This window comes from Lobosporangium transversale (assembly GCF_002105155.1).
Source record: "Lobosporangium transversale strain NRRL 3116 chromosome Unknown BCR41scaffold_5, whole genome shotgun sequence".
NCBI classification, from domain to species: Eukaryota; Fungi; Mortierellomycota; class Mortierellomycetes; order Mortierellales; family Mortierellaceae; genus Lobosporangium; species Lobosporangium transversale.
Window position 1 is genome coordinate 172152 of NW_019028983.1, and position 13073 is coordinate 185224.

General features: G+C 41.5%; 4 protein-coding genes across 4 annotated transcripts; 3 read left to right on the forward strand and 1 right to left on the reverse strand.

Annotated features, from left to right (window-relative positions):
- Positions 1-647: 647 nt before the first annotated feature.
- Positions 648-3370, reverse strand: BCR41DRAFT_178214 (hypothetical protein). The gene is made up of 5 exons (XM_022019752.1): positions 3317-3370; positions 2363-2814; positions 2034-2253; positions 1499-1864; positions 648-1352 (listed from the first exon to the last, which is right to left on the reverse strand). The coding sequence occupies exons 1-5, from the start codon at positions 3317-3319 to the stop codon at positions 975-977; spliced, it is 1419 nt and encodes a 472-aa protein (XP_021884648.1). The 5' UTR covers positions 3320-3370; the 3' UTR covers positions 648-974.
- An 889-nt stretch (positions 3371-4259) lies between these two features.
- BCR41DRAFT_347039 (hypothetical protein) lies at positions 4260-6213 on the forward strand. The gene is made up of 5 exons (XM_022023013.1): positions 4260-4386; positions 4482-4544; positions 4661-4711; positions 4833-5728; positions 5835-6213. The coding sequence occupies exons 1-5, from the start codon at positions 4351-4353 to the stop codon at positions 6010-6012; spliced, it is 1224 nt and encodes a 407-aa protein (XP_021884649.1). The 5' UTR covers positions 4260-4350; the 3' UTR covers positions 6013-6213.
- Positions 6214-7064: 851 nt separating this feature from the next.
- On the forward strand, positions 7065-7617 carry BCR41DRAFT_300725 (ribosomal protein S26e-domain-containing protein; the record flags this gene model as incomplete). The annotated part of the gene is made up of 2 exons (XM_022020588.1): positions 7065-7227; positions 7385-7617. Coding segments are annotated over 2 exons (396 nt in total), but the record flags the coding sequence as incomplete, so codon positions are not given.
- A 2272-nt stretch (positions 7618-9889) lies between these two features.
- BCR41DRAFT_367905 (hypothetical protein) lies at positions 9890-13015 on the forward strand (the record flags this gene model as incomplete). Its single annotated transcript, XM_022026346.1, has 1 exon — positions 9890-13015. The coding sequence occupies one exon, from the start codon at positions 9890-9892 to the stop codon at positions 13013-13015; it is 3126 nt and encodes a 1041-aa protein (XP_021884651.1).
- Positions 13016-13073: the final 58 nt, after the last annotated feature.

Genomic DNA, 13073 nt, shown 5'->3' on the forward strand with positions numbered 1-13073 from the left:
TTCTGATTTACGAGGAACTTATTGTCTCAACGGATATGGGGTATCTCACCGCAATTTGGGAGTTCGATTGGTGTTCGTACGACTGAGTCTCATTTGTGAGAGTTGCCTAGTCGGTTTCTTCCCCTCCTGGACCCAAAAATGAAGCCGATGATAATATTGGATGTGACTCATACAACTACAGCCTCATCGTCATTCCTTGGAAGAGATCAAACAAACTTTGGCAGCAATCATGGATACAAAAGTAGCAATGAGTTATGTCATTTGATCTTGCTTGGCGGTAACGGTGGACTCAGCTACGAATGAAACATCGACTAAGGCCAAGTTGTCAGAAGCGATAACTTAAAAAAACAACACAAGAGCCAGGTCCTAGTTCCAGCTGACTTGGTTAACCAGATCCGTGTAAGTGACAAGTCCATTGATTGAATTTTGATGGATAGCTGTTAGGATGTTGAGGTGGGAAGTAGAGATGTCTTGGTCTGCGGCCAGAGTGTCATTGATACTTGTGTCTATAGGATGATACTATCAAGATATGAGAAGGTCTTGCAGATACCATTTGTGAATGACGAGTCCTAGGCCTATCAGCTTTGTTTTTTATTCATCGAAGAGTGACAGGGGACTTCTGTGAATCCACTGATCCTGTTCTATCGGAGGTAATCTGCTTACATCAATGTAATGCTGATAAAGTAGCCCAGTTCGCAGAAATGACGAGAGGACGTACTATGCCGAGGATAGTATCTCAGGCATAGGGAAAATTATTGAATCTCAGGACCCTCTAAAAGAGAATATCTACATTGAACGACATTTATCCTTGAAAATGTCCTAGGCCAATTTGACCAAATTAGAAAGCAATAAGCGATCCATTATTTAACTGCCGTAAGGCCTTCCAGTTTAAAGGATATTAATACTACATTACTACATAACTACCATTTCAGCATGCTTAATACTTGATGGAAAGGGTTGAATACACAATCAGTCTAGGGCTTGCGTGAACTCTTCGATACCAGTCGTGCCCTCAATGCTCTCTCATCGTGTGCGATTTTTTCGCCCTTCTCATTGTCTCTTAGAACTTTAAAGTACTGGCACCCATCCGCCAACGAAAAGACGGTGCACCATTCTGGTAGAAATTTGGCCAGCATTTCTAAACTTTCTCTCCCTTCAACCTCTGAAATAGGCATCCTTGAACTCTTGACGACTAGTTCCACTAGTGACTTGAGCGGCGTCACATCTACACGCTTAAATCGGACTAAATCGAATACGTTTGGCAATCGAGATGCAATGAGTCGTTCATGCTTTTCTTCCGGACTTGCAAGAGTTTTACTAGCCTCCTTCATCTCCAGTTGCTTCAGTCGAATCTTTAAAATAATAATAATAAAAAAACAAAAAAAAATAAAAGATTTCGACTTGGAGCGTTAGCATACATCAATTAATTCTTCATAGTATTATAAAACACCCATTATAAAGCTATTTAGGTTATTGAATGCATATTTCTTCGCAGTACCCGTTCTTTGAGTTGCTCCAATGCTGTAAGAGGCTTCGTAGCGGATGAAGTATCAGTGATAGGAGTCGTAGTCGTAGTTGGAATGGAAGTAGTGTCATTTTTGTCTGACTCTGCAGAAGCAACAGATTTTTTTTCTTCTACATCAGATGTAGTGCTAGCCGGCACTTCGGTTTTGGTTTCTTGCTGTCTAACATGGTTCTGACTCCTCAGATCCTTGAGGTCCACCTTCCACACATCAATTACAGCTGGCTTCAATAGTGGCACTTCAGATTCCTCAACTGGTGTTACACTCTCCAAATCAAACTCAGGATGCCAGCTCCGAGGGTATGTATCCGTCCGTGGCGGTGTTGTAGATGTAAGGAATTTCTGACGCGTGAAAGATTGAGTAAAAAGTAAAAAACAAAATAAAATAAAATAAAATTTAATTAATTAATAAATAAATAAAAACAATGGAGTTCCTCATCAAAGATACCATCTCAAGCCTTAATAACATCTAATGAAAACGATATCAACCTCACAAAGTAAAACTGTTTACCTGATGAAATGCTTTGACATGGTTGTGGAGGCGCTCCAAAAATAACTTCTTTCTTTTTTCAGCTTGCGGTACAAAATGGTTAGATTCATCCTCCAAGTTAAGCATCTCGATGAAAATAGATCGTGTCTTGACACCGTCGACCATACATGGTGCTGCTGTGAACCTGTAGCCTTCCGGCAGAAGAGTCTTGAATTGCGCTAGATGACTGATCTCAAAGTTTCTAAAGTATGAGGTCCGTAAAGAGGCGGGGATATATATATCAACCATTAGACTCATGTTTGATAAATAGATGAATATGGATGTAAGTGACAATATTATCGCTCGCTTACCTTGATGAATGAAGTTCAACATGCCTCTTCAATCTATGATAGAAACATGGACGTCCTTGTCTCTTTGAGAATATTAAAAGGTTTTCAAACGCATTGAAATTTGCAAGTAAAACGGCCATGTGGCTGGGCAGTGGTAGTGTAAAAGCGTCAGTCTTTGGTTCCCGAATGGTAGTCATTTGAGCAACCTTGGCTGGTATATTATATGGTGATCGAGTATCGACTTTCGGGCTGTTGGTATTGATAATCTCTTCCTCAACTTGAGGTTTCCTGGATCGAGGTGCAACCTTGACAACAGTGCGAGCTAAGGGGTGAATGTTGTCCTCATCCTCGCCCTCAACCTCTTTTTCTGTAAAGCAACCTTCACTACTGTCCTGCAGAATGGTATCTTCTACTACAGGTTTTTGAGTCACTTTATATGGTGCAGTAGATTGAACCGTATCCGTTTCTACAGGCTTTGCAAAATCTTTTTCGTTGGTCAATGTCTTGTCATCTACAGCTTCTTCATCTGCAGCTCCCTCATCTAATTCCACTTTTTTGAGCACAGCTTCTCCATGCTCCGCAGATACAACAGTTTGCGCAGGTGATGGTGGTGCCTCTGATCCTGCCTTTGCTCTAGTAGGAAGATCAGTACTATCGGGACTTATAATTACAATGTTGTGATCGTCACCACCCGTTTTTGAAATATTTGTATATCCGCTCAGGTCTTTAGCGGCTTCTTTCGTCTGATCATTTTCCTTATTCCTCGCGCTCTCGCTGACTGGATGGGAATCAATTGATGCCTGGGTTTTGCTGACGACAGCGGCTATCCTTGTTGATTGTCGCAGAGTCCTTTGAGTGGTGCTAGCACCGTTGCTCTCTGTCTTCATATCTGAGGTTGTTATTGACTGGAGACGCATTTGTCGTGTGTCCTTCTGAACAGTTTTCTCTTCTTTTTTCTTTCTATACTGAGCCTACCATTTTTTACGAACGATAAAAGAGAGAAATCGGCATTTATAAGCTCAGATTCCTTTTTGCCATTGCCTACTTCACTGTCTTTCTGGCTTACAGTGGTCCTTCGCTTTCCTGATCTGGTAAAAAAAAAAAAAAAAAAAAAAAAAAAACTTACGAGTTTTTCCTCCATTGTTTGGAAAACTTTATCCGCTCGCTGCAATAGTAGTTCTTCACGAGTTAGTGAGGACTCACGATCATCTTGACTGCCTGCCTCTGCATCCTTGTTTGGCTTGGTACGTTTCTGATATATATATTTAAAAATAAAATAAAAGTAAAATAAAGGCGGTTAATTGAGACCTGACAGTGATAAGACACCATGTACACTTCATGCGGCAATCGTAAACACATACCGAGTCAAGGGCCCTGCGCTGGCCAGGCTTGCTCTGTGTGAATCCAATGCGTGTCTGATTTCCTGCCGCCATTTTGAGGTGGAAAATATAACAATGAAGGGAGGAGGGAGGATGGTTGGAGGATACAAAGTTAGAATGATAAATCCCATATTATGAGAAAATGGGTTGCCACAGCGATTTTTTTTTCCTCCCTTAACGACACGCGCCTTAATAGGCATGGCGTAATTTAGGCGCAATATTTGAGTTCAGATCATTTTTACTTCCAGCCATCTTTCTGAATGCAGCATTTGAATGTTTCTACATTTAAAAGACACATTAACACCTCGCTTTAATTCAAAAGACCCTCAACAACATATAATAGATACACACATACACACGCACGCCCAGCCATGCCAGATGAAAATGCCATTGAGGCACACCTCGGTCATTCGAGAGTCCTGAAGACTGGACAGTTAACCAAAAACAAACCTGAGGTGCAGGAAAATATTCTATTTTTTTTTTTTATTTTATTTTTTTTTTTTGTTTGTCACTTATTCACACAACACACCTATTTTCTAAAACATGAACCCCAAGTCTAATCTCGACCTCCCTTTATGATTTCATGGTCTTCAAAATTCATTAAACTCTTTAAAGGGCGCTGCTGAGGGTATGCCTCCGCAAAAGACACAAAAGACCAGCCATACGGTAAAATGGGAGAAGTTTACTTGGCGTTTTTTTATATTGTTTTTATACATTCAACTGTATTAACTGGTATATCTCTTTGGTATTACTGTTATTAGCCGTCATCTCAACTGATCGAAACAACGCCGTTGAACCCTATCACAAATTTTATCAAGCGACATGTATGGATTCAATCATTCGTATAATGCAATTGACATGTTAAAAGATGCATTATCTAATAATTGATATTTCTATTTTTCCATTTTTTTTTTTTTTTTTTTTTTTTTGAATTGCTCAGAGTCGCATACATTCTTTGCCGGGGACTGGAAAAGGGAAACAGGTGCAAGAGGTACATAGCATTTTAGGCGCTGGTTCACCCTCAAAAAACTTCTGAACAGAGAGAGATTTCATTTGCTGATTTATTACTCATATATCTTCTATATTCATTAATGCCATGGATTATTGGAAAGAAGCCGCTTGCCAAACCTCAAACCAGTGCTTCTGCTGCTGTTGCTGCAAGCCCAGAGAAGCCCAGTCCACCTACTCAGACACATCTCGATTTTACAAAAAAACCAAAGCATTGTTCGCCTTTATCCCCACAAGAACAAAATGCATCACAGAAAGACCTTGAGATCGTGCGGAAGCTTGAGAACGAACTTGAGGAAGTGAAACGAGTTGTCATGGAGCTACAACAACAGGCAGAGCAGGAAGAGACCAAACTTCATCTCGCAAGATCTGAATTTCAAAAGGAAGAGGATGATCTCATGGAACGTATTGACAATGCAGAGAAAGAGCAGGTGGAAGTGAAAGCACAAGTTGCTGATCAAGAACAAGAGATCGAAAAACACAGTAAATGGATAGATGAACTAGAGCAACAAGTCGGTGAAAAGACTTTTGAGGCCGATGTATGGAGAGCTGAAGTTGAAAAATATGAAGCCGAGATTGCAGAAAAGATCATGTTTAATGAGCTTGACGAGGAAAGATTAGTGTTGGAAGCACTTGAGTTAGAGCGTGAGGAGGTAATGGCGAGGTTAGAAGAAAATGACAAGAAGGTACAGAAGCTTAGAGAAAAATCTGCCTTGGTAGCTGAATTAATAGAACAGATTAAGTTTATTTCGGACGCTGAAGCTCAGCTGGAAGACGCGGATTTCGATCTCGAAGGCGCTGGGTTGCAAATGAAACTGGATTTATCGATTGAACAAGAATTTGAGGCCCTTAGAAGCAGATACAGCCTAAGCAAGGGTAGTGACATGGATAAGGAGGTTGCAAAGTACCAGGCGCGACTTACGAGCAAGTTTAATAGACACCTCTCATCCCTGATTCTTCAGCATAATGTGAAAAAGGAACAGGTGGCCATGAAGACACGGTAGGCATATTTTTATCAGAGTTACAATTTAGTCGTTTTGATGTTGATAGAGGAGAATTTTGTCTCACTATGCTATTCAAAAAAAAAAAAAAAAAAAAAAAAATAGAGCACACGAAGCACGGTTGCAAAAATTGCAGATAAATATCGAGGATGCCCGAAGGACTATAGATCACTCAAAAGGCGATTTCAAAGAGGCCGAGCGTGAGCGTCAGGAGATCCGATCTAAGATGGAAGCAACAACGAAAGAGATTGAAGAAGTCAGGAAGCAACTTGCCTGTTTTTAAACTGTTGTTTTCACTTATTTCACTCACTGTCTTACTTGTTTACAGCACTATTATTATTATCCCTTGAGATTGTGGAGAGCTTGTTATATGCATTACCCCTGTCGTTCCTGCTTCATTTGCATCCTATTTTACTACCCTAGTCATCTTTATCCGTTGTAAATAATATTTTTTTTTTTAGCGAGCGTAATACATTTCCCACAAAGTAAGAATTAAGGAGCTCGCCTGTGACTTTTTAGAGGAAATTTTTATTTATGATCAGTGTCGCAGTGGGCAATAGAGTTCTTTCTTTCCACTTCAATATGGTACAGAGACCATGCTATTAGAATTATAAAGGGTTGGACATTTATTGGTAGACATGGTTGGGCCATAGGCATCCATCATCATCAGTCAGTACATCCATTTGGACATACAGAGCATGCATCCAACTATCCAACACTCATCCATTTACAGATCTTTATCAACCAAATGCTTTATACACCTATCGAAGGAACTGTCTATCGGCGCAATTATAAATTCGCAGATACTCAAAAGGGCTCCATCAGATGTCCTGGAGTCATGACTATATCACCCCATGGTGTTATAAAAATCTAATGAGAAAACATTTACAATGGAATGAATAATGAAAAAGGAACTGAGAGCTACTTTGAATGACAGAGTATCTTTCATTAACTATCCAACAAGAAACGGAAGGAATAAGGAGGATTCCAAAAAATGTGGAGTTTTGCTTCATCAGAGAAAAAAAAAAAAAAAAACTCCCCCAACGAAGTTATGCCGCTACGAAAGTAGGAAGAGAAGACAGAGCAAGTACCGACATCGATTAGATTGACATAAGGATGGCTATAATCTACTTGATAACCTCAACATACTGAAATTACTAAACTAATTGAAGAATCAGGAAAAATCATTGCACTATCCTCTCCTATTTTTGGTGTCTTCATTCCATACACCCTCAGTTTTGCTCTTGGATATCAGGAAGGAGGAAAAGAAAAATACTCATCAGTTAAAAAATACACCATCTTCTATTTTGACTGCAACAGACCTTCAAGAGAAGAAACCACGGACGCAACAAGAACGGTCGTGGCCACGTTAAGCCCGTCCGCTGCTCCAACTGCTCGCGCTGCGTCCCTAAGGACAAGGCCATCAAGCGTTACACCGTTCGTCCTATGGTCGAGCTGGCTGCCGTTCGTGATATCACTGAAGCTCTTGTCTACAAGGGTAAGTTTTATTCGACAGGAAAAAATGGCGAAAAGTATCTGCAGCGCGATAAAAAGAAATGAAAAAAGGGAGAGTGTGTTTATGGCTTTTTTGAAGATAGATCCATGAATATTGACCTGATCTTTCCTTGTCTCCTTTTTCCACAACCTGTTCACAGAATACACCTTGCCCAAGTTCTACATTAAGATTCACTACTGCATCTCCTGCGCTGTTCACGCCCACATTGTCCGTGTCCGCTCCCGTGAGGGCCGTCGCAACCGTGCTCCCCCACCACGCTTCCGTTTCAAGGTAATAAATATGCGCATACGCAACAAATATTTAATTCATACCACAGGAGTATGCTCAAAAGGACAATTGAGACTAAACAACGCCTTTTTATGTGTGTCTTGACCTATTTTTCTAACTAGGATGGCAAGAAGGTTACCCAAACCCAAACTGCCAAGCCTCTGTAAAGCATTTACATTTGTGTAGAGGCGTGTCTTTGATAAATTTAGCGAAGAAAGCAACTTTTGATCATCCTAATAAATGATACAGAAGAAGGAGTAGTTGATAGTTGGAGGACGCTCTTTTTGCATCTCTTGATTTTTTTTTGCAAAGTACATGGTTCGATCAGATCAGATCAGATCAGCGGATCATTCTATCACATACTCATTCCAAAAAAAAAAAAAAAAAAAAAAAAAAAAAAAACTATAAAAGTAAAAAGTATGAATACAGTTGTGCTGCGTGCTTGAAGAAGCTATTGACCAAATCACTCCTCTTCATAAACGCAACCATCTACAACTTGGCCTCTAAAGGTGCAATACAGCAATACAATCCGACTATTAGCACGTCTTGATGTCTGATGAAAATACTTCTACCTCTTCATCCGTTGTCTTCGTATCTTCAATTAAATCAATTCTGAAGGGCAATCTGATACGCGAGGGAAAGAGAAAACTGAGGTCTTGGGAAGAAAAAGGCGACGAAAACAGAGGATATCATTTTTTAGAATGTCATCTTGAGCTAGAACAAGACGATAGCCAACATAATTCACGAGCTCGGGAAATCTTTAATTTTTGAGGATTTTTAGCAGGCCTCTCGAGGAGATGAAAACGACGCAGGAAGCGAGGTCATTCGCCACTACTGTCACGGACCATGCTTTCTTTGATTGTGAAAAGAACAAGTTGGAGCCGATGTAATCAAAACATTCCTGTGCAGCGGCCAACTCTCAAACGACTTGATATTTGGATACTTTATTTTGGCCAAAATGTAGTTCTACATTTTACTTATTAATCCATACTCTTCATTTCTTTTCGTACAGTCTTCCTCTAGGTGGATGAGCAACACACAGGAATTGCGAACACACTCACAATCCATACAAAGAGGTGAAGTTCATGATTAAAGACTTTGCAAGAATCATGCCAACCAAGGTTTTTGTGCCTATGGAATTTATTCTGTCGTCTCTTCAATAAAAGAACTGATAAAAGTATTTCGTAAAGTAGATCATTATCAAATATTCCTTTGCTAAAAAAAAAAAAAAAAAAAAAAAAAAAAAAGAGACAGCACAGCTTCGTGAGGAATTACGTGTTTTTGTTTGCTCCAAATGTCTAGAGTCCCATTGCGATATTCCTTTCAAGGACGAGAGAGAGATGCAAGGTACTGTCCGAATATGGCAATAAAATGTTATGGCATTTGCAACAAACTTTTATACGAGTATCTGGAGCACGCTTCAGCTCAAGCGCATGAAGTATAAATACGGTCCATATCTGATCAATTAAGATCATGCTAGAACACCCAGCAGCCTTCACGACATAATTGGCAGTTCTCTCTTTCTTGGCTATCCGGTACCTCAATCGTCGATTCATCCCTATCAATTTGCGGATCCCGACATAAGCCTCTCTGGGGTTTTATCGATCCTATCATGAAGCCACAGCGTCCAAGAGTAACCCTAAAGGTTTAAGTCTGCAAGGATGTCGCTTGTGTGGTAATGGGTTGGCGAGGATTGAAGGCTAATAAAGGATGCATACCAAGAAGCGAAGGACATGCGATCTATCAGACAGCAAGGACGAGGCCTTTGTATGGTGTGAAAAGCGTAACGCCCTCTTGGTTACAAGCATTTTGCTCAATTTTTTTTTTTACATGAAATTAGTAAGGACATTAATCTGCTGAACTGACACATAATTCCAACTGACAGTGGAATGAAATCACTCAGGGTGACAAAAAGCAACGCAGTACCTGTGGGAAATGTAATTTGCCAAGAGGACAGAGAATACTTCCCAATTGATACTGCCCTCAATCCTTGGCATGGATTTTTTTTTTTTTTTTTTTTTCGACTCGACTCGACTCGACTCTTTAGTCTTCCTTCATTTATATTGCTCAGCCTTCTTTATCGTTCTCTGTCATCATTGTCAATCATCCTTACTCCTCTCTGTCCTTCCACAACAAAAAACACACGCTCTCTCACTCTTCTCTCTAACTTCTTCCCATTCATATGCTCTCAATTTCATCGAGGGGACCACATTGATAACAAATCCTTCATAATTCGGTATCATCTTTCTGTCAAAGTGAACGTAACCAACAGCGCCCTCTTCTCCTTTCCAGCCCAAATCCTTTCTTTGCTTTCAGTGCTACAGTCGTCAGTACAATAAGTGCAGTAAGTGAAGGGTGTAGCACCCATTGAAAGACCATGGTTCCGACCATCAGCGCCAGCCCCGCCACACCTCCTCCTTCGACCTTAACTTCCTCTTCAACCACTCCTTCCCTTTCTCGCTGGTCGTCTCTTTCTTCTCGAGCTATTAGGAGCGCAGACAATGACGACCCACTGCGCGATCTCCTTTCCCGTTTTGCTTCGGGTCTGGAGCAGTTTTACGATTCCTTGTTACAACTTCATCTCCATGCTTCCAATGTGCTGCATTCCAAAACTCGATCCTCCATCTTCTCACTTGCCATCCGTTGCCTGGTTTTTCAGACGATCGTCAACCTGATTGCTTCGCGTCTTCGACAAAACATTTGTACCGCATACAACCAGCTGTTTTTCCCAACCGTTCTCTTGTTTCGATACCTATATCCAAAACCTTGGGATGCTTTGTTCATGGATACAGTGCGAGCACTTAAATGTGAGATGCGTGCAGATCTTGTAGCCCGTCCTGAACCTCGATACTTTGTTGAGCTACGATCTTATATTCGGAGGACATTTAAGGTCTATGCTATCACAGCTGTTGTTCACTGGTTGTTGAATCGAGATGGGGCTTTTAAATGGCCAAGTCAAGGATTGGCATTATTGGCTGGACAACAATACCTTCAACATCAAGGAGCGAAGCATTCAATGGCCAAGATTTTCTTTGTGGCCGCCTTTATTGGTCCAAATTGGACCATCTGGCTCATACAGATCTGGATCCAGCAACAGTTATTCCTTTACGAGTTGTTGCAACCGTATTTAGTTCGTGTCCAATTCAAAGAGTGGGAGGAGCGAGCCTGGTGGAAGGAGCATGAGATGGAATTACAAGGATTTGCGTTTGGTGTTTGGGCACTATGTTCTATCCCTTATATTGGGGTAGCGACTCTTCCATTAATGTTCCCTGCGGTCGCATTCCTATTGTCACGGTCCTGTGGGTTGATGGAGAATTCGGGACATGGATTATCAGGAGATATCATTGAGAAACGTAACCCCGGCATTAAGGCAGTAGCGCTTGGGAAAAGTAAAGCTGTCCAAGGAGATTGGGATTCTGTAAGTGTAAAAACTTATGTCAAAAGCTCACAGTCACAGCAACAACAGCAGCAGGAAGCATATAGTAGCAAGCCATTACAACATGCAAGGATGCTGGACAAGAATGGACATCAGTCTGCTTCGTTCTATGCGCTTGATCAAGGCAGTAGTGGTGTAGTAAGTGAGGACCAGATCTGGGATGATAAGCAACTGGTACAGGCTCGGAGAAAAGAACTTTATCGTCAACAACAGCGACACATGGCCCAGCGTCAACATCAACACGAAATCTATCAACAGATGGCTAATCAGCATCAACAGGCGGCAAATGTAAATATGAGCCCAACGCCAGTTTCCTTACCAGCACTGATTCCTCGGCTACCGCAAGTTACAGCAACAACCACATCATCATCGGCTTCAGGAGCAGCTTCATCCGAAGGTCAACCTGAAGAAGTCATTCGCGAAAGAGATCTCACAGAGTATAACTTTAGTGACAGGAAAAATGATGGTTCTGCACCTTCCGCACCACCAGCACCTATCTTCACACCCCCACTTGTATCAAGGGACATGCCAACATGGTCTAAGCATATGAATATTCATCCTTCAGATCACAATCCCTATCATACCGAGTCAACCATGGGTGATTATGCTCGGATGGGCCCACCCTTGACAGGATCATCTGTCTTACAGTCCCCTGAGAGTAATTGGCAATCGGATATCATCAGGTCACAAAATGCTATCGCTCATGGCAATGCTAACCGGCGACAAGGTGAATTTAATCGGCAGCATAGTGAAGCTATTCGAAGACGCGGCAAGGATAGTCGACAACGTGATGAAACCGATAGAGATCGTGCAGCACCTAACCAACCCATTGCACAGAATGTTCGTGTTAGTATAGGCGAAGATCGTCGTCAATTAAACGTCAATATGAAGGCTGTCAAAAAGAACATTAATCAGGCTATCAGACCACTAGTTCCATCTACTACCGTACCAGAATTATTAGGTAACCGAGCCAGGGATGATAGTGGAAAGCAGGAGGATGAGAATGACTCGTTCGGTGAAAATGGCCTTGTGAGCGATAAGTCTCTCGATAACATTGTAGAAGACAGCCACTTCGAAGATGAAGATAGTGAATACCTCTATGACAGCCTTAGTGGAGACGAAAGGAGCAAACCCCGAGATCATTGGGAGAGAGATCAATATGATGATGGTGATGATGATGATGAAGATGATGGCAATCCTTATTATGATCATCACCTTGCCAGGCCTACGGAGCGGATTCCTTTGCAATACTTCAAGGGTCGCCGCGATAGACGGAGGCATTCCCATGCACAATCTGAGACGTCGTCATCTGCAGCGGAAGAGCCGACATCCCGAAGACGGATGGATCGAAGAGCTCTAAGCGATGAAAATACAAAGATCCACAAAGCGCTTCCGTATCTCCCAGCAACTCACAGAGCCCCATTAACGCAGACGCAGGGCTTTAGTTCTTTAGAATATATCCCACCAGTTCCTCCCAAGGATATCCCCTCAATGACTCGCCGTGAACAATCAAAATCACAACCACAGTTGGGGTTGCAATCACAGTTGAAACATCCTCAACAATTATCCCCGAGACGCCCTCTGCCTAGACATCGACGACAGCAATATGAGTTACATCCACTTGAGCGCCAAATTGTTCAAGCACCCTCACAGCGCGGCGGTCTGGCAGCGAAGATCGCACAGAGTATGCAGAAACTCGAAGAGAATGTAGAAAAAGATTTATCTTCAGCTTTGAGGAAATACAATTGGACGAAGACCGCACATGTCGTTGCTTTGCCATCATCTAAATCAAGTTCAAATCTATCAGCATCTGCACTTGCATCTACTCCATCCTCCAGATCTACTACCGACTTGAGCCTTGAAAGTCGGAAGAAGGATATTGAAGAAAGAGGACATGAAGGAATAGGAGAAATAGAAGGAAAAGAAGGCGGCGGTGGCGAAGGTGCAATCGCTGGAGATGATAGCGCAGAGAAGGAAAAAAAATATATTCCGCCCAAGACAGCTCTCTACGATGATAAAGATGGAATTGATACCCGGATAGTCCACAAACCAGAAAGTAATAAATAAGTTTTTTTTTTTTTTTTTTTTTTTTTTTTTTTATGACAATGATAAAAAAAAACCAAGT